At 38.8% G+C, this 16,159-nt stretch overlaps 1 protein-coding gene across 1 annotated transcript; it reads right to left on the reverse strand.

Annotated features, from left to right (window-relative positions):
• Positions 1 to 690: 690 nt before the first annotated feature.
• Positions 691 to 10,276, reverse strand: LOC113126811 (CMP-N-acetylneuraminate-beta-galactosamide-alpha-2,3-sialyltransferase 1-like). Its single transcript, XM_026300967.2, has 7 exons — positions 10,192 to 10,276; positions 6,121 to 6,392; positions 5,111 to 5,307; positions 4,687 to 4,854; positions 4,325 to 4,370; positions 4,076 to 4,195; positions 691 to 944 (listed from the first exon to the last, which is right to left on the reverse strand). Exons 2-7 carry the CDS (start codon positions 6,367 to 6,369, stop codon positions 777 to 779), a joined length of 948 nt encoding a protein of 315 aa, XP_026156752.1. The 5' UTR covers positions 6,370 to 6,392; positions 10,192 to 10,276; the 3' UTR covers positions 691 to 776.
• Positions 10,277 to 16,159: the final 5,883 nt, after the last annotated feature.

Here is a 16,159-nt window from a genome sequence, read left to right on the forward strand (position 1 = left end):
AAATTTGCTCCACTATTACTTCTACTTGAGTAAAATTCTCAATGCAGGACTTTTACTTGTAACTAAGTATATTTTTACACTGGTATTTTTATTTTTATTGAAATAAAGGATCTCAGCAATTCAACCACAGCAAATAAGATAGAGGTGTGTGTAACAAAAGTGAAAAACTTTCAACACAGAGTAAAAGTGCAGCACATAGGATACACTCACCACTAGATGTCAGTCTTGTATTTTTATACCTCATGTTCACAGCTGGCCACCTACTGGTTTCAACCACCTGACTTGACTTAAAAATGTTTGATTTTTGAAGTTAAAACATTTCCATGTTCATGTCCATTGTTTATATAGACACCATCTGATATATATATATATATATATATATGTATACATATATACAACAGTGACCCATCAGATGGTGTCTATATACTGTGTACCTCTGCCTTTCACCCAAAGAGAGCTAGGATAGGCTCCATCAGATCCCAGTGTCCCTAAATTGGAATAAGTGGGTATAGATGATGGATGGATGGATGGATATTGTAACTGAAAACACAATGGATTGCCTGTTACTTAGTTTAGTCAGTAAAGTAAATGTAATGATGGACAATAAACACTTTGTACAGCAAGGTTTTATTTTCTGCAATCAACAATGAAGGTCACAAAATATCTCCACCAAATATGAATTTGAAGATTCAATCAACAAGGCTAAAACACAAGGACTTTGTGATGCTTATGTTAATATAGCTGACAGACGGAAGTGACACAAAAAAGAGAAACAGTTACCACCCTTTAAAAAACTGGATTTTTTGCATCCTCTCTAGTCGTTTAATAACTTCATATTCATGTATTCCTGCGTGAGGTCCAGTTCTCAGTTTTTTGTTTTTCAGTACTTCAAAGTAATGGTTCCAGTTTCCATCTCTGTCTGCTCCAAATCCATATACGCTCACCTGAAAAAAAGCAATTATGCCTTATACCATACACATACAACATAAAGCACTGTTTCTACATTTTAAAAGGTTTTATAGCACTAAATTGAAGAAATATGTAAGAACTATATTTACTGATGTAGACTTACAAGTATGTAGTGCAAATCCAAATAATATTTATATTACATATTATGAATCTAAATGTTTGACTCATCCAGGAGTCTAACACACTGGAATTCTTTCTCCAGCTAAAATCAAATATTCTTGGGATAGATAGAACTGCTGTAGAGGTTGCACTTTGGTATCTTACCATTATAATAGTGGAATACAGTACTACTTCCTGCTGTGCTGTATTGTCTTAATATTGCTTCGGCAGGGGTAGTAACAGCCTTTTGTGTCAATGTTACATTTCATAATATGTGTATTTTGGTACTTTGCTTTGCACCTTCTCACTACGTCCCTTTATTGGTCGGTGCTGCACTGTCCTTAAATGTCCTTTGTCTTGTATGTTGACTGCACTGCTTTTATCTGTGCAGTTGTCTGTCTTATGTAGTTTTTGTATACCCAAATATTTGTTGTAGAATTTGCATTGTTTTATTAGTAGCCAGGCTTCTGAGGAATATTGTTTTAATTGACTATACACTGCATTGACTGTACATGGTCAATGCAGACTGTACAAGGCCTTGAACCTTGAACCCAAAACAAATCTCTGGAACAGCCTGGTTTTGCCAGTGCAATTTTGCCAAAATAAGAAACATCCTGTTTCTAAATGATCACAAAAACTAATCCATTCATTATTTATTTCTTACAGGCTGTAATTCTGACCAGTAACACCATAAAAGGCCTCCAGTTAATCCAAAAAGCTGCAGCCAGAGTTCTGACAAGAACTAGTAACAGAGATTATATTTTTTATGCAGTGTATTCTCTTCACTGGCTACCTGCAAAATCTAGAATTTTTCACCTTACAAAGCCCATGATGGTCAACCTTTGTCTCTGTAGGACCTGATAGCATCATATTATTACACTTTACTCTCAGAGTGCAGGTCTGCTTGTGGTTCCCAGAGTTTCCAAAAGCAGAATGAGAGGCAGAGCCTTTAGCTATCAAGCTCCTCTCCTGTGGAACCAGCTCCCAGTCTGGGTTCAGGAGGCAGACACTCTCTGTAGCGCCCTGTCCGCCCTCAATACCATGAATGAAGTGAGACCCTTGAGCAAGGCACCGGACCCCCAACTGCTCCCCGGGCGCAGCACTGGCTGCCCACTGCTCCGGGTGTGTGTGCACGGTGTGTTTGTGTGTTCACTACTGTGTGTGTGCACTTTGGATGGTAATAGAATTTCCCCATGGTGGGACTAGTATGGGAATTAAGTTATGTTAAGTTAGGGCTGGCTTCAGGTGACCCTGAACATCCCTTAGTTATTCTGCTATAGGCCTAGACTGTCTGAGGATTCCCTATATTCGCTGAGCACTGCACCTCAACTCACCTCTCCTCTCCTCCCATGTATATTCCACCATTGAATGTCACTAACTTTATGCCTTCTCTCTCCCATATTGTGTCCTTTCTCTCTTTCTCTGTCCTCTTTCTCTCTCTCTGTACCTTCTGCAGGTGTCCCTCATACTGGAGCTGCATATTGCTGATGTGCAGTTACTGGCCCCACCAACCTCTACTTTGTTTGTTGTTGCTGTTATTTTCTCTGCCTACATTGAGTCTGGTTCTCCTTTATTCTGTTTAAAAGGACTTGTTTTCCTCCTCACCACTGTCAAATGCTTACTAGAGAGGGATTTATTGGATCTACACTAATATATTGTAATAATGTGACCTTAGTATGTAAAGACCTTGAGATGATTTTTATTGTGGTTTGGCAGTAAAAACATATAATTGAATACACTGAATTTCATATGCCTTTTGAGCATTTCACTCTTGCTATAGTTTGCCTAAACATAATCAAACCTTAAGGAAATACTTCATCATTTTTAGAAATATGCCTGAAGTAGCTGGCTCCAGCTACATATTTATTGGCATGACAGTTGTATTTTTGGCAATGTTTTTCTTCTAAGATTTGCAGAGAATCTTTTATTTTAACATTTTGAATTTGGCATTTTTTAATTTACATTTTTAAGCATTATTCTGATTTTCATGATTCTATTTTCTTTGCCAGCACATCAACATTTCCTAGTTTTTGTATACCCAAATATTTGTTGTAGAATTTGCATTGTTTTCTTAGTAGCCAGGCTGCTGAAGAATGTTGTTTTAATTCACTATGCACTGCATTGACTATACATGGTCAAAACGACAATCAAAAGCCTTGAACCCAAAACAAATCTCTGGAACAGCCTCTATTTGCCAGTGCAATTTTGCCAAAACAAGCAACATATCTGGGATAAATCTAGAATTTAAAGTCCTTCACCTTACAAAGCCCATGATGGTCAACCTTTGTCTCTGTAGGACCTGAGTATCAAAATATTACACTTTACTCTCAGAGTGCAGGTCTACTTGTGGTTCCCAGAGTTTCCAAAAGCAGAATGAGAGGCAGAGCCTTTAGCTGTGAAGCTCCTCTCCTGTGGAACCAGCTCCCAGTCTGGGTTCAGGAGGCAGACACTCTCTGTAGCGCCCTGTCCACCCTCAATACCATGACTGAGGTGAGACCCTTGAGCAAGGCACCGGACCCCCAACTGCTCCCCGGGCGCAGCACTGTCTGCCCACTGCTCCGAGTGTGTGTGCACGGTGTGTTTGTGTGTTCACTACTGTGTGTGTGCACAGACACCCTGTATACTTTTAAAGACTTACAACTTTCCTTTTGACAAACCGTATAGTTAGGGCTGAGTCAGGTGACCCTGAACATCTCTTAGTTATGCTGCTATAGGCCTAGACTGTCTGAGGACTTCCCATAATTTACTGAGCTCCATTCCTCTACTCTCCTGCACACTGTGTATTTGTTTTTTATTTTTGTTGAACTTTTCTCTCACGTGGTTGGGGTGATTGGATAGAGGAGGCCCAAATCAAGCCTGGTCCTACTTTATTCTATTGAAAGAGTTTTTTTCATTTTGAATCTTTTTTATTTAAAACTTTTAAGCATCCTTCTTCATGTTCTTAACCAGCACATCAATATTTCCTAACCTATTAATGAAAACATTTGTTGTCTGAATGTGAACCTACCTCATCACAAATCTGGATGCTAAAAGCCAAAGTCAGGAAGCCAGTGGATGGATATCTGCCTTTCTTTTTGAGCCAGCTTTCATGAACATATTTCATGAAAGCTGGATTGAGGATCATCACCTGTTATGGATCAGATTTAGTCCTGACATTTAAGAGTTTTCTATAGACAATGTACAATACATTTTTATTACTTGATGACATAGATATATACATTTCCAACGTTTATGCAAAATCATTTGAAGTACTCACCATATCCTTGTTAGCTCTGCTCTTTGAGTTTACAGCACTAGTTTTCCTGTTGGAGGTAACATTAATTTGAAAAGAATAAATAGATTACCAAGCACAAATTGCTATATATGATATAACACTATATGATTAAAGTTAAACTTTATTAAAAATATTGGCACTAAAAATTATTTTTCTGCACAGTTTAGAAAAAATAAAATAGAATCGAGAGATTTTAGGTTTGGTTGTCTGTTGAGAAGAGGCAGTTGGACATATGAGCTAAAAAAAAAATTCATTGCATTTTAAGCTGTAGTCATAATTGTGTTTGTGCACAAATACAGAAATACTTTTTCAAAGATAGATACAGAGCAGTGTTGTACACCTACTGTGGATCGAAGGTCTTCAGAAGCCACAGTAAGTCTTTTATCTTGAATGGAAACAGCACAAGATGAGTGGTGTTGTCTAAACTTGTCACACTCTCTGGATACATGACGTGATGAGTTGTTTTGGTCCCAACGTCTGTCTCAAAGCCTTTGGTACGGCCACGGTTCATTCTACATGGTACACAGGGATACAGCTTTAAAATTAACATAGTGTACAATAGAAGAACAAATATACAGTGACCAAAGTTCACATTGTGTCAAATTCCTGAATATGTAGCTGGCATTGCAACTTATTAGAGAAAGTACACTGAAGATTTGTCCAGAAATTGTCCCAGTGTCAGCATCAATGTTAAAATATTACTTTTTTTATGTAATGTTAAGTAAGTTGGAGATTATAAACTCAGAGAAGTCAGATTTTTTTTTTTACCTTATTACAATATCGTGAAAATCTATCAGAGGTCCATAGTGTGATTTCCTCAAATTACCAGAATTTCCCACCACAGCACAAGACCTGCAGCGGTCTGGACTGACTTCTGCAACATCTGGGATGGGTCTGAAGATCTTAAACAGCTTTTCCACTGTTGCATTGTAGAAAGTGAAGCTGTGACGTTCTGACTGTAGGCGCTGATAAAACACAGAAAAACAAATAACAATTCTATAATTCTATCACCATTTGTCATGAAATTAAAGGTCAGCACTGACCACATGACAGGACAACAATCATTTCTGGCATTTTTGACAGTGGATCACTTTCTAATATTGCAATGAGTAATGATAAAATAAAAAAGGCAGAACTCAGATAGTTCACTTTAGCAAAAGTGGCAGCACAGTGTAAAAAAAGACTGTTACAAGTCAGCCCTGTATCAAAAGCCTTACAGAAATATTACTAACAAAATAACTTAAAATATGTGGGGCAGTGGTTAGCATCATTGCCTCACAGCAAGAAGGTTCGTGGATCGAACTCAAGGTCTTTCTGTGTGGACTTTATGTGTTCTCCCTGAGCCTGTGTGGGTTTTCTCCAGGTACTCTGGCTTCCTCCCAGTGTCCAAACACATGCAGTTTGGGGTTAGGTTAATTGCCTCTGCAGGTGTAAATGTGGGTATTTTGTCTGTCTCTGTGGGTATTTTGTCTGTCTCTGTGTGTCAGCCCTGTGATAGAAGGTGATCTGTCCAGCATGTATTTGCTTAAATAGATTTGACCAATTCTCTGACAGGTTAAAAAGCTGTTTCTCAGTCAAGGAACACCTCTGACCATCAGCAGATTCTTTCTGCAGTAGGACAGCCCAGAGGTTTCCATTTATTTAGAAAGGCAACAGAAAACCCGTGCAGAGGACCCAAAACAGGTGCAGACCTTTCTGCAGTGAGAGACAGAACAATCAACAGGGAAACAGAAGCAGGATATTTGTTGTGTGTCTTTAAAAGATAAGTTGTCACTCACCCTCCACCAGTTAAACACATCCTCTGAGATTGGATCTTTTGCTGACAAAAAGGGCTTAGGAGATGAGTTGATTAATTCCCTAAACCACGAATCACCTTTTGTTAAACATTTGTCACAGGAACAAAGACTCAACTTCTTGGGGATGACGACATATGAAGACAAATTCCAAAAATAGCTGGAAAACAGACCCACTGTTATGATGCAGAGCAGGGACAAGTGGGCTGTGTATTTTTTGAAAGTGGAAAGCATCGTGAAGGAAGAACAGATCCAGTCTGTGGATATAATGAAATAAAAAGTTAAGTCTATATATGGATGAGAAAATATGTCACAAATAAATCACAGCATTACAACTGTAAAAGTATAGTTTAGTTTTGATAGTGGAATTAAAACCTGAGTGATTCCTTCATTATTATCAATTTGCACAGAGCATGTGGAAGAAAACTGATCTCATCTGGAAACAGCGCACAAAAGGATGGAAACAACTGCTCACAATATTGTTTCTATAGTCTGTTGTTTCTATCGTGATTCCAATAAGGAAATAGAGAGACTGAAATGTAGACTGCATGCAGACCGCAGATTTGCACATTTATTCACCACTAGGGGTAAATACAAGGCTTACTTTTAATCCAAAACCAGAGAAACAGTCCAAATGCTTGGAAAATGAGGACTAGGAAACTGAGGCTTAAAGAGAGCAAAAAAAGCTATGCTCAGCCCACCAGTTAACCTGGCAAAGAAAGAGAGGAATCAGACTAGTATATGTACCAAGGGATCTAATGAAGTAAGTGGAGGCAGGTGTAATGGAAGGTAGACGTGTAGGGCAGAGTCAGAGGGAAAACCTGGTGACACCAAGGGACTGGATTGGAACTGACAGTGGACAGAAAGGTCAGGATGATAACAGAGCCATAAAAACAAAAAGCACAAACAAGGGCTGTGTGACAGTACAACCACATCTGGCTATAAGAATCTATTTACACATTGTTCACACATTAGCTGCCATGCTTGTTATTTTACAGGCACCCTTGGGTAGAGGGATCATAAAATTAAGAGTCTAGTAAATGGAAAAGAATACAACATGCAACTCAAAATACTTTGTGATTCATAACCAAGTCTATAATTTACAGGGTTCCACTTGTTGTTCTTTCATTATTACTGACACAAAAGAATATCTCAGACTTTGTGAGAAAATGTCAAAAATGTCTAAATGGTGAGATAATATTTGTCAGACTCCTGTTTGGTGGAGCCCTTGTAAATTAAATGACAGTTAGAGTGGTTTAATTGAGAATACAACAGTAAAACCATAAAATGATTCCAGCATATATAATATATATATATTATATTATATGTTGTTCTGTTGAAAATAACCATGTTCAAAAGGTTATTGTAGTCAGAATCAAATCTGAATATGCAATACTGTCTCTCTAGGGAAGAACAATATGTTTAACCTTTATTCTATCAGGAATGTCTCTTGAGATACAATATCACTTTTGCAACAGAGTCCTGCCCAAAAATGGCAACAAGAAACATGAGGCAGAATTTTTGCTGACAAAACACAGAGTCAAGAGGAAAATGTAAATGCAATGCAAAAGGTCTTGCTATGTTTTTTTTTCTCCTGCTATACAACATGCAAGAACACAAAAATTGCAAACGAGTTTAAAAGGTTCCCCAATATATTCAGTTTTGCATGATAAATCAATAAACTGAAAAATATTTTCAGTGACTATTTTACATTTACAATTGGATCTATTAAAATATGATTTAATTCTTAAGCTGCTTTGTGCCAGCAGTCAAGTTTTGAAGTGTAAAATATGTCCATAGCCCAGAATGATTACCTTAATTGATTCAGATTTAATAATTAACATTTCTTTTATTGTGGATGTGAGCAGTCAACATATAAAAATATTACGTTGTGTCACTGTATGCCAGGTAGTCCCACCATCAATTTACATGTGTTAAGATATATTTTATAATTATCTTACCTGGAACAAGATGAAAATAAATAAATAAATCAGGCAGGTGAGGCAAGAGGAAAGAAATTTCTGATCAGCAGGCAGAATTCCCAGGAATGAACAGTCGACTTTGGCAGTGTGGTGCTTTAGCCACACCACAATGTCGCAGTAAGTACAGACATGCTGTAAATCCTTCTTTGCATTTTGCATGCAACCTAGAAGTGACACTGTGTGACTTTCTCTGCTGATGTTTTTTGGTCACATACTATTTTAGTGTATCATGTAGACTAACATGCCAATAAGGTGAGCCTCTTAGAATAGCAGCATGCTGATACTGCATCAATAATGCTCATGTAGATTTGTTGGTTTTTAGCAGTTGAGTGTATAAAGTGAGCTCAAGAGAGTGAGTTAAAGAAGCAGCTTTGTCCAGAGATAACATAACATGGATTTCTTCTTCATGACTGAAACATGGCTTACAGTCAAAGACTCCATGGCTCTTTTTGAATTTTTGTGGCTGTGGCTAGTTTAATTTTCCAAGGCCTTCAGGCAGAGGAGGTATGTTGATTGTTTTTAAGGAGGACTTTAAATGCAAGCAGCCTTCCTTTTTATCTACATTTCACAGTTTTGAACTGGCCGTTATTGAAATCGGTCAGTCTAATCCGTGTGCTGTCATCTATCGGCCTCCTAGATATAATAAAGATTTTATTAATGACTTTTCTGACTTCTTATCTGAGATTATGCCGAATTACGACAGTGTCCTCATTCTTGGAGATTTTAATATTCATGTGTGTTGCCCCGATAAACCCTTGGTGAGAGACTTCGTAAATATTGTTGATTCTTTTAATTTGGTGCAGTCTGTTATTGGCCCTACTCACAAACAAGGCAATACGTTGGACCTTGTTTTTTTTCTTTTGGCCTGCCCGTGTTCAACTTGGAGATTGGCGACCCAGTATTTTCTGATCATATACCGGTTTTGTTTGAGGTGGGGTTTTCCAGCCTCCATCTCCGCTCACTCTGACAACTTAACTACCTGGTTTTATTCCTCCTGCCTGTCTGTCCTGGATTCTGTGACCCTGTTTATGACCAAGCGGCCTAAAATAAAATCTGACCCCTGGCTCAACAAGGGAACCTGGGCTCTCAGGTAGGGATAGAAATATCGACTCTCTGGAATCGATACTTCCATACCCGCTGGTCGATACTTTGGAGTCAATACTTTCTTAAGTATCACTTGATACCACTCCTAATAAAAAACGTGCAATTAGTTTTCACTTCTGAGAGTTTTGGATGTGTGAAAACCAGCCCAAGCGTATTTTAAATGGTCTTCCGTATCACATGATTATGGCAGCCAATCAGATGTCAGAGCCTTACAGAGCCAGTCATACACTGTGGAAGGAAGTATTACGGACCTCCTCCGTCTCAGTGCTGAGAGGCACGGTAGCATGGAGAGAGACAGAAAAAGAAGCATTGTGTGAATGAATGAATGATGTTATCTAGCTGCTAAATGATAGTGTACCTTATCTAGCTGTTATCTAGCTGAGGATGAAGATGAAGTTTTACTGTTAAATATTTACTGTTTTGTTTTACAGGCTCTTGAGCACTATGATCTTTCAATGTAAGAAATTTTATTTTGTATTAATTTGAATTTTATTTATTATAATTTAAAATATATATATTCTCAAATTTGTATTTAATTTACTTATTGATCTAATTTATTATCATTTTATTATTAGCATTTAAACAAGTATTTATGTTCATGAGCATTATTCATGTTGCCATTGCAATAAAGATATTAATCAATACTGTGCAATGATTTTCCTTTAAGGTGCAAAAAGTATCGGTATCGTCGATACTGGCCCTGTAGTTACTTGGTATCGGATCGATACCAAATTTTGCGGTATCGCCCATCACTACTCTCAGGCGAGAGTGTCGCAAAGCTTGAACGTACGTGGAGAAAGGACAAACTGCGAGTGTCTCTCCAAATATGGAAGGCCTGCTGGCATAACTATCAGAACAATGTTAAAGAGGCCAGCAGGCTACATTTCTCAAATATTATTTCCTCGAACTGTTAAAACTTACGCGTGCCTTTTAATACTATTGATTCTGTTTTTCATGGTCCACAGTCTACCTGCTTAGAAGCTTCTGTTGAGTTATGTAATGACTTCGTTCAGTTTTTCAGCAGGGCCAGGCTCAATCTGTGGCAGTGGCAGCGAGTAGTGGCATCTGTTGTGGCACTTCCGGGTGCCACGGCAGATGCCGGAAGTGCCACCACATCTGCCACGGCATTTTAAGAAGTGCCACTACATATACATATATAATCCATTTTAAGAAGTGCCACTATATATATCACGGCATTTTAAGAGGTGCCACTATATATACCACGGCATTTTAAGAGGTGCCACTATATATACCACGGCATTTTGGCATTCTGCCAATAGTTGGCGGCACCCAGTGCTCTTGAAATGCCCATACGTCTGTACGTTAGCTCTGATGCCGCTCCATTTGTCTGTATATAACACTAAAATAGCTACCGCTGTAATTAAGATGCTAGTCCAGTTGACATGTATGTGGCTACTGAGCTGCCGGTGTATTGTCTTGTACAAAGTGACATAATCTTTGATAGTATATGCTGGTCACAAGATGATGTTTTTTGGACTGATGATTGCAATACCCACATTAAAACACCAGGGAATAATAATCATAGGCTATAGGCTAATACACATATTAGTCCTATATAAACTGAAGTCATATAAAGATAAACATTCATAACTTAACAGCACACAACAGAAAATACAGAAATGAAGTGTAGACGAAAAATTCAAAGATCATAATAAATGACAATTATACTTTCATATGGAAAACAGAGGAAAAACATAACTTATTGCATTTAATTCATGTGTTGACTGCTGAGAAGACAAGAAAAGCGTAGCCTGGTCTACACTGTATAAAAAAATGTACTGTTTGATCCTTGTCTTATTTTAAGCATCAAACTCTAACCTCGCATTGCTATATTTTTACTACAGCACCACCTACTGGTTAAGAAGTCATACAGCAATCTATTTCTGTATTAGCACTTTCAATATCATGTCGCTTCAAATATTGACAATAAAACAAATCACAGAAAACATTGCAGCGTATGCCATCTTTAACACAGTCCAGACGTGAGTGTCACCTTAACAACAGGAAAACCATCGGGGAGGAGGCGTGGAAATAGGCTACATAAACAAAGTTATATTAAGGTTATATAGTGAAATGTGCCTTTGCATTTCTTATTTAGTTTAAAAGAGGACAATAACAGTGTGACTGCTACCGCAACATGGGGTGTCAATAAAAATGCCAGTGGCATCTCCGGCTGCCACTTCTGGTGCCGCTAACACTGCGCAAAATACAGCGGCACCACGAGTGGTTAACTAGTGCCAAAATACAGCGGCACCACGAGTGGTTAACTAGTGCCAAAATACAGCGGCACCTCTTAAAATACCGTGGCATCTGTAGTGGCACCTCTTAAAATGCCGTGGCACCTCTTAAAATCCGTGGCATTCGCAGTGGCACCTCTTAAAATGTCGTGGCATCTGTAGTGGCACCTCTTGAAATGCCATGGCCTCTTAAAATGCCGTGGCACCTCTTGAAATGCCGTGGCACCTCTTAAAATGCCATGGCACCTCTTGAAAGGCCATGGCATCTGTAGTGGCACCTCTTAAAATGCCATGGCCTCTTAAAATGCCGTGGCATCTCTTGAAATGCCATGGCACCTCTTAAAATGCCATGGCATCTGTAGTGGCACCTCTTAAAATGCCATGGCCTCTTAAAATGCCATGGCACCTCTTAAAATGCCATGGCACCTCTTAAAATGCCATGGCCTCTTAAAATGCCATGGCATCTCTTGAAATGCCATGGCACCTCTTAAAATGCCATGGCATCTGTAGTGGCACCTCTTAAAATGCCATGGCCTCTTAAAATGCCATGGCACCTCTTAAAATGCCATGGCACCTCTTAAAATGCCATGGCATCTGTAGTGGCACTTCCGGCATCTGCCGTGGCACCCGGAAGAGCCACAACAGATGGCTGTAACAAAATGAAGACAAAATGTGCATAAAAAAAACAAACATGAAAAAACACCAAAAAAATGCCACAAATTGAGCCTGCTGTCTCTCCAGTTTTTTGTGGATACGGTTGCCACCTTTAGGTCTCTACCGTGTATAAAGAAACCTAGTCTTGATCCATCTGTGCTGGCTAAATATAGACCTATTTCTAGACTACTGTTTTTTTCAAAGGTTTTAGAAAAAGTTGTGTATGCTCAATTGAAAGCGTTTTTGGATGAGCATGAGATCCTAGAGATGTTTCAATCCGGTTTTAAACCACACCACAGCACAGAGTCACCTTTAATTAAGGTTTTTAATGATATTTTCATTTGTTCTGATACTGGCGATTTTGTGGTTCTTATTCTTTTCTATTTATCTGCTGCCTTTGACACAGTTGACCATCACATTTTGATTTCTCGCCTGCATGATGTTGTGGGTATCCATGGTCTTGCATTGGAGTGGTTTAGATCTTACCTGGCAGCTAGAACTTTCTCTGTGGGTCTTGCCTGCTTTGAATCCTCCTCTGCTCCTCTGTCCTCCAGGGTTTCCCAGGGTTCAGTTTTGGGGCGTTTACTTTTTTCCCTCTACTTGCTTCCTCTGGGTTTCATCTTCAGACAACATGGCATATCGTTCCATTGTTATGCAGATGATACCCAGGTTTATTTTGATTGATTGATTGATTACACTAGTTGGACATGTGACTGCACTAGTTGAACAAGAACTCTTACTAGTCACGCTTTCTCAGCAACTAGTGGCATCTCTGTCCAGCTAGTTCCAAGAAAAGCCTTACTATCAATGCCAGTCACTGCACTAGTCGGACCAAAGTCCCAACTAGTCAGATTTTTGATGTACTAGTGGCCCTCTGGACAACACTAGCAAAGATAAAAGTCCTACTAGTTAACTAGTGGGCTGAAAGAACTGTGACAAGTTTACAAGTCAAGCATGAGTTTGGCTCACTAGTGAACTAGTGACCAGCATTTGTCTGCACTAGTTCATTAGTGAAAGCCTAAATCCTCACTAGTGAACTAGTGAGGGCCAACATGCACACTAGTTAACTAGTTAAAACCTCTAGGCCTTACTAGTTAACTAGTGATGCTAAAGAATATACTAGTTAACTTGTGAGGTTAAAACTACACTAGTTACATTTTCATGTAACTAATTAACTAGTACGTTTCAAAATGTTCACTAGTTGAACTAGTGAAAGCCCAAATGCTCACTAGTTAACTAGTAGCACAAAATGCTAATGAGGGGGTGGGCTGGTGGGCATTAAGGCTTTTAATTAGCTCTCTATTCCAAAATTAAAAGTGCTAACAAATCAGAATGAAGGATTTTGTCATTATCCCGACCACTTCATCTGCATGTTGCGCACTAGTTAACATGCAGGCCTGAGGAACTGCACCTAGTTACCTAGTGAATGCCTGTCACAGCTTACATATTAAACAGTCAAGGCGTAAATGCTGACAAGTTAACAATTCAAGGTTTATTAATTCTTACTATTTCACTAGTGAGATTCAAATGTTTACTAGTTTACTAGTAAATACCAAAATGTCCACTAGTTCCACAGGTGGGGATCATTTTGGCCTTACTTGTTAACTAGTTTAACACACAATCTGTTACTAGTGAGCTAGTAAGGTCCAAATGAAATAACTAGTTGACTAGTGACAATGATGTTCTCCTCACTAGTTAACTAGTGGAAGTCATTTTGTCTCAGTAGTGAAAGTCTGTATCAGACATGTTCAGACTATGACTGAATGTGTCAGACATTTTTCCTACATGTTGGGCCTTTTCTTTAGCTAGTTTAGCATTTATTGGCACTAGTGAGCGACTATGTGCAACTAGTGAGATATTTGTTTAACATGTTGGTCTTTTTGTTGCACTTTGTTACACGTGTGTTTAACTAGTTAACAAGTAAGGCTAAAATGATCCCCACTAGTGGAACTAGTAGACATTTTGATATTTACAGTAAACCAGTAAATATTTGAATCTCACTAGTGAACTAGTAAGAACCAATAAACATTAACTAGTTGACTAGTTGGCACTAGTTGACTAGTCAGCAAGTGACTCTCTCTCTGTCTGCGTTTTTGTGTCTCGGTACATCTTGATAAGTGTGTCTGTGTTTACAACTGCAGCTTTGATTACCGTGGAGATGTAAAGTGTTTCGATGTCTGTCCGTCAGACAGACGTTGACCGGAAAAAATCCCCCGCCTCGGCTTTCCGGCTCTGAGTCCCGCTCTCGTTCGAAGGGCTCCTGGTGAGCTTGTCCCAATGAACTTGTCACAGTTCTTTCAGCACACTAGTTAACTAGTAGGACTTTTATCCTTACTAGTGTTGTCCAGAGGGCCACTAGTACATCAAAAAGCTGACTAGTTGGAACTTTGGTCCGACTAGTGCAGTGACTGGCATTGATAGTAAGGCTTGTCTTGGAACTAGCTGGACAGAAATGCCACTAGTTGCTGCGAAAGCATGACTAGTAAGGGTTCTTGTTCAACTAGTGCAATCACATGTCCAACTAGTGCAATCAAACGTCGAACTAGTTCTGATAAAGACTGAACTAGTATGTGAAATGAACATCTGATATCAAGGATATCTAATTTATGCTCAAACGGCTTGCCATACAATGCAGCACTTTGAGCTAGTCATCCATGTCTTTGTTACACCACGCCTTGATTACTGTAATGCTCTGTATCTTGGGGTTAGTCAGGCATCCCTTTCATGTCTCCAGCTGGTCCAAAATGCGGTGGCTTGCCTTTTAACTGGAACGCGAAAAAACAAGCACATCACACCTAACCTGGCTGCACTCCATTGGCTGCCAGTGTCTTTTAGGGTTCATTTTAATGTTTTATTATTTGTTTTTAAATCTTTAAATGGCCTTGCCCCATCTTATCTTACTGAACTCCTAGGCGCTCTCTTAGATCAGCCGACCTCCAGCTTCTTGACGTACCAAAAACGAGGAGGAAGCTCCGTGGAGATGGAGCTTTCTCTATTGCTGCCTCGAGGCTGTGGAACAATTTGCCTTTGCACATTAGACAAGTCCCTACATTACCCACATTCAAAGTAGAACTTAAAACCTATTTGTATACCCAAGCCTTTGGACCGGTGTGATGGATTGATTATGGACTGTTTTTTACTGTTTTTATTTTATAAAACTTTTAACCTACTTTTATCATTCTTATTTATTCTTGTTTTATATATATTTGTTTCCTGTTTGTTTTTGTGTACGGCACTTTGTGTCAGCTCTTGCTGTTCCTAAAGTGCCTTATAAATAAAAGTATTATTATTATTATTATTAGTATTATTATTATTAACTGAAACACTTCTGAATAGGGCCTATTGTGTATTGTGGAAATATAATTGTTGCTCTCAGTGAGAACAGTTTGTTCTAACCTTGCCTATTTGATAAGGGCCCAGATGTCTGTGGGAAATCACCTCCCTTTTTCTGTTACCATTAAAACTGATGTGTTGGGCTGCAAGCAGCCAGTGACTTCCTACTTTGAAATTCAGAGAAAACAGAAGTTATTGTATTTGGGCCTAAAAACCTCCGAAATAACTTTTCTAAAATTATAGCTACTCTAGATGGCATAGCCCTGGCCTCCAGCACTACTGTGAAAAACCTTGGAGTTATTTTTGACCAGGACATGTCCTTTAACTCACACATAAAACAAATCTCTAGAACTGCCTTCTTTCACCTGCGCAACATTTCCAAAATTAGGAACATCCTGTCTCAAAATGATTTAGAAAAACTAGTCCATGTATTTGTTACCTCAAGGCTAGATTACTGTAACTCATTACTATCTGGATGTCCCAGTATCTCCATAAAAAGCCTCCAGTTAATCCAGAATGCTGCAGCCAGAGTCCTGACAGGAACTAGCAAGAGAGATCATATTTCTCCTATATTGGCTTCTCTTCATTGGCTCCCTGTAAAATCCAGAATAGCATTTAAAATCCTTCTTCTCACATACAAATCCCTTCATAATCAAGTTCCTTCATACCTTAAAGACCTCATAGTACCATATT

Source organism: Mastacembelus armatus, chromosome 11, assembly GCF_900324485.2.
Source record: "Mastacembelus armatus chromosome 11, fMasArm1.2, whole genome shotgun sequence".
Taxonomy (NCBI): domain Eukaryota; kingdom Metazoa; phylum Chordata; class Actinopteri; order Synbranchiformes; family Mastacembelidae; genus Mastacembelus; species Mastacembelus armatus.

Coding starts and splice junctions, on each gene's coding strand:
- LOC113126811 (XM_026300967.2), bottom strand. CDS start 6,369: ATGCTTTCCACTTTCAAAAAATACACAGCCCACTTGTCCCTGCTCTGC. Junction 5,308..6,120: donor ATGTGTTTAACTGGTGGAGG/GTGAGTGACAAC, acceptor GTGTTTTATCAG/CGCCTACAGTCAGAACGTCA. Junction 945..4,075: donor GCATCCAGATTTGTGATGAG/GTAGGTTCACAT, acceptor GCTTTTTTTCAG/GTGAGCGTATATGGATTTGG.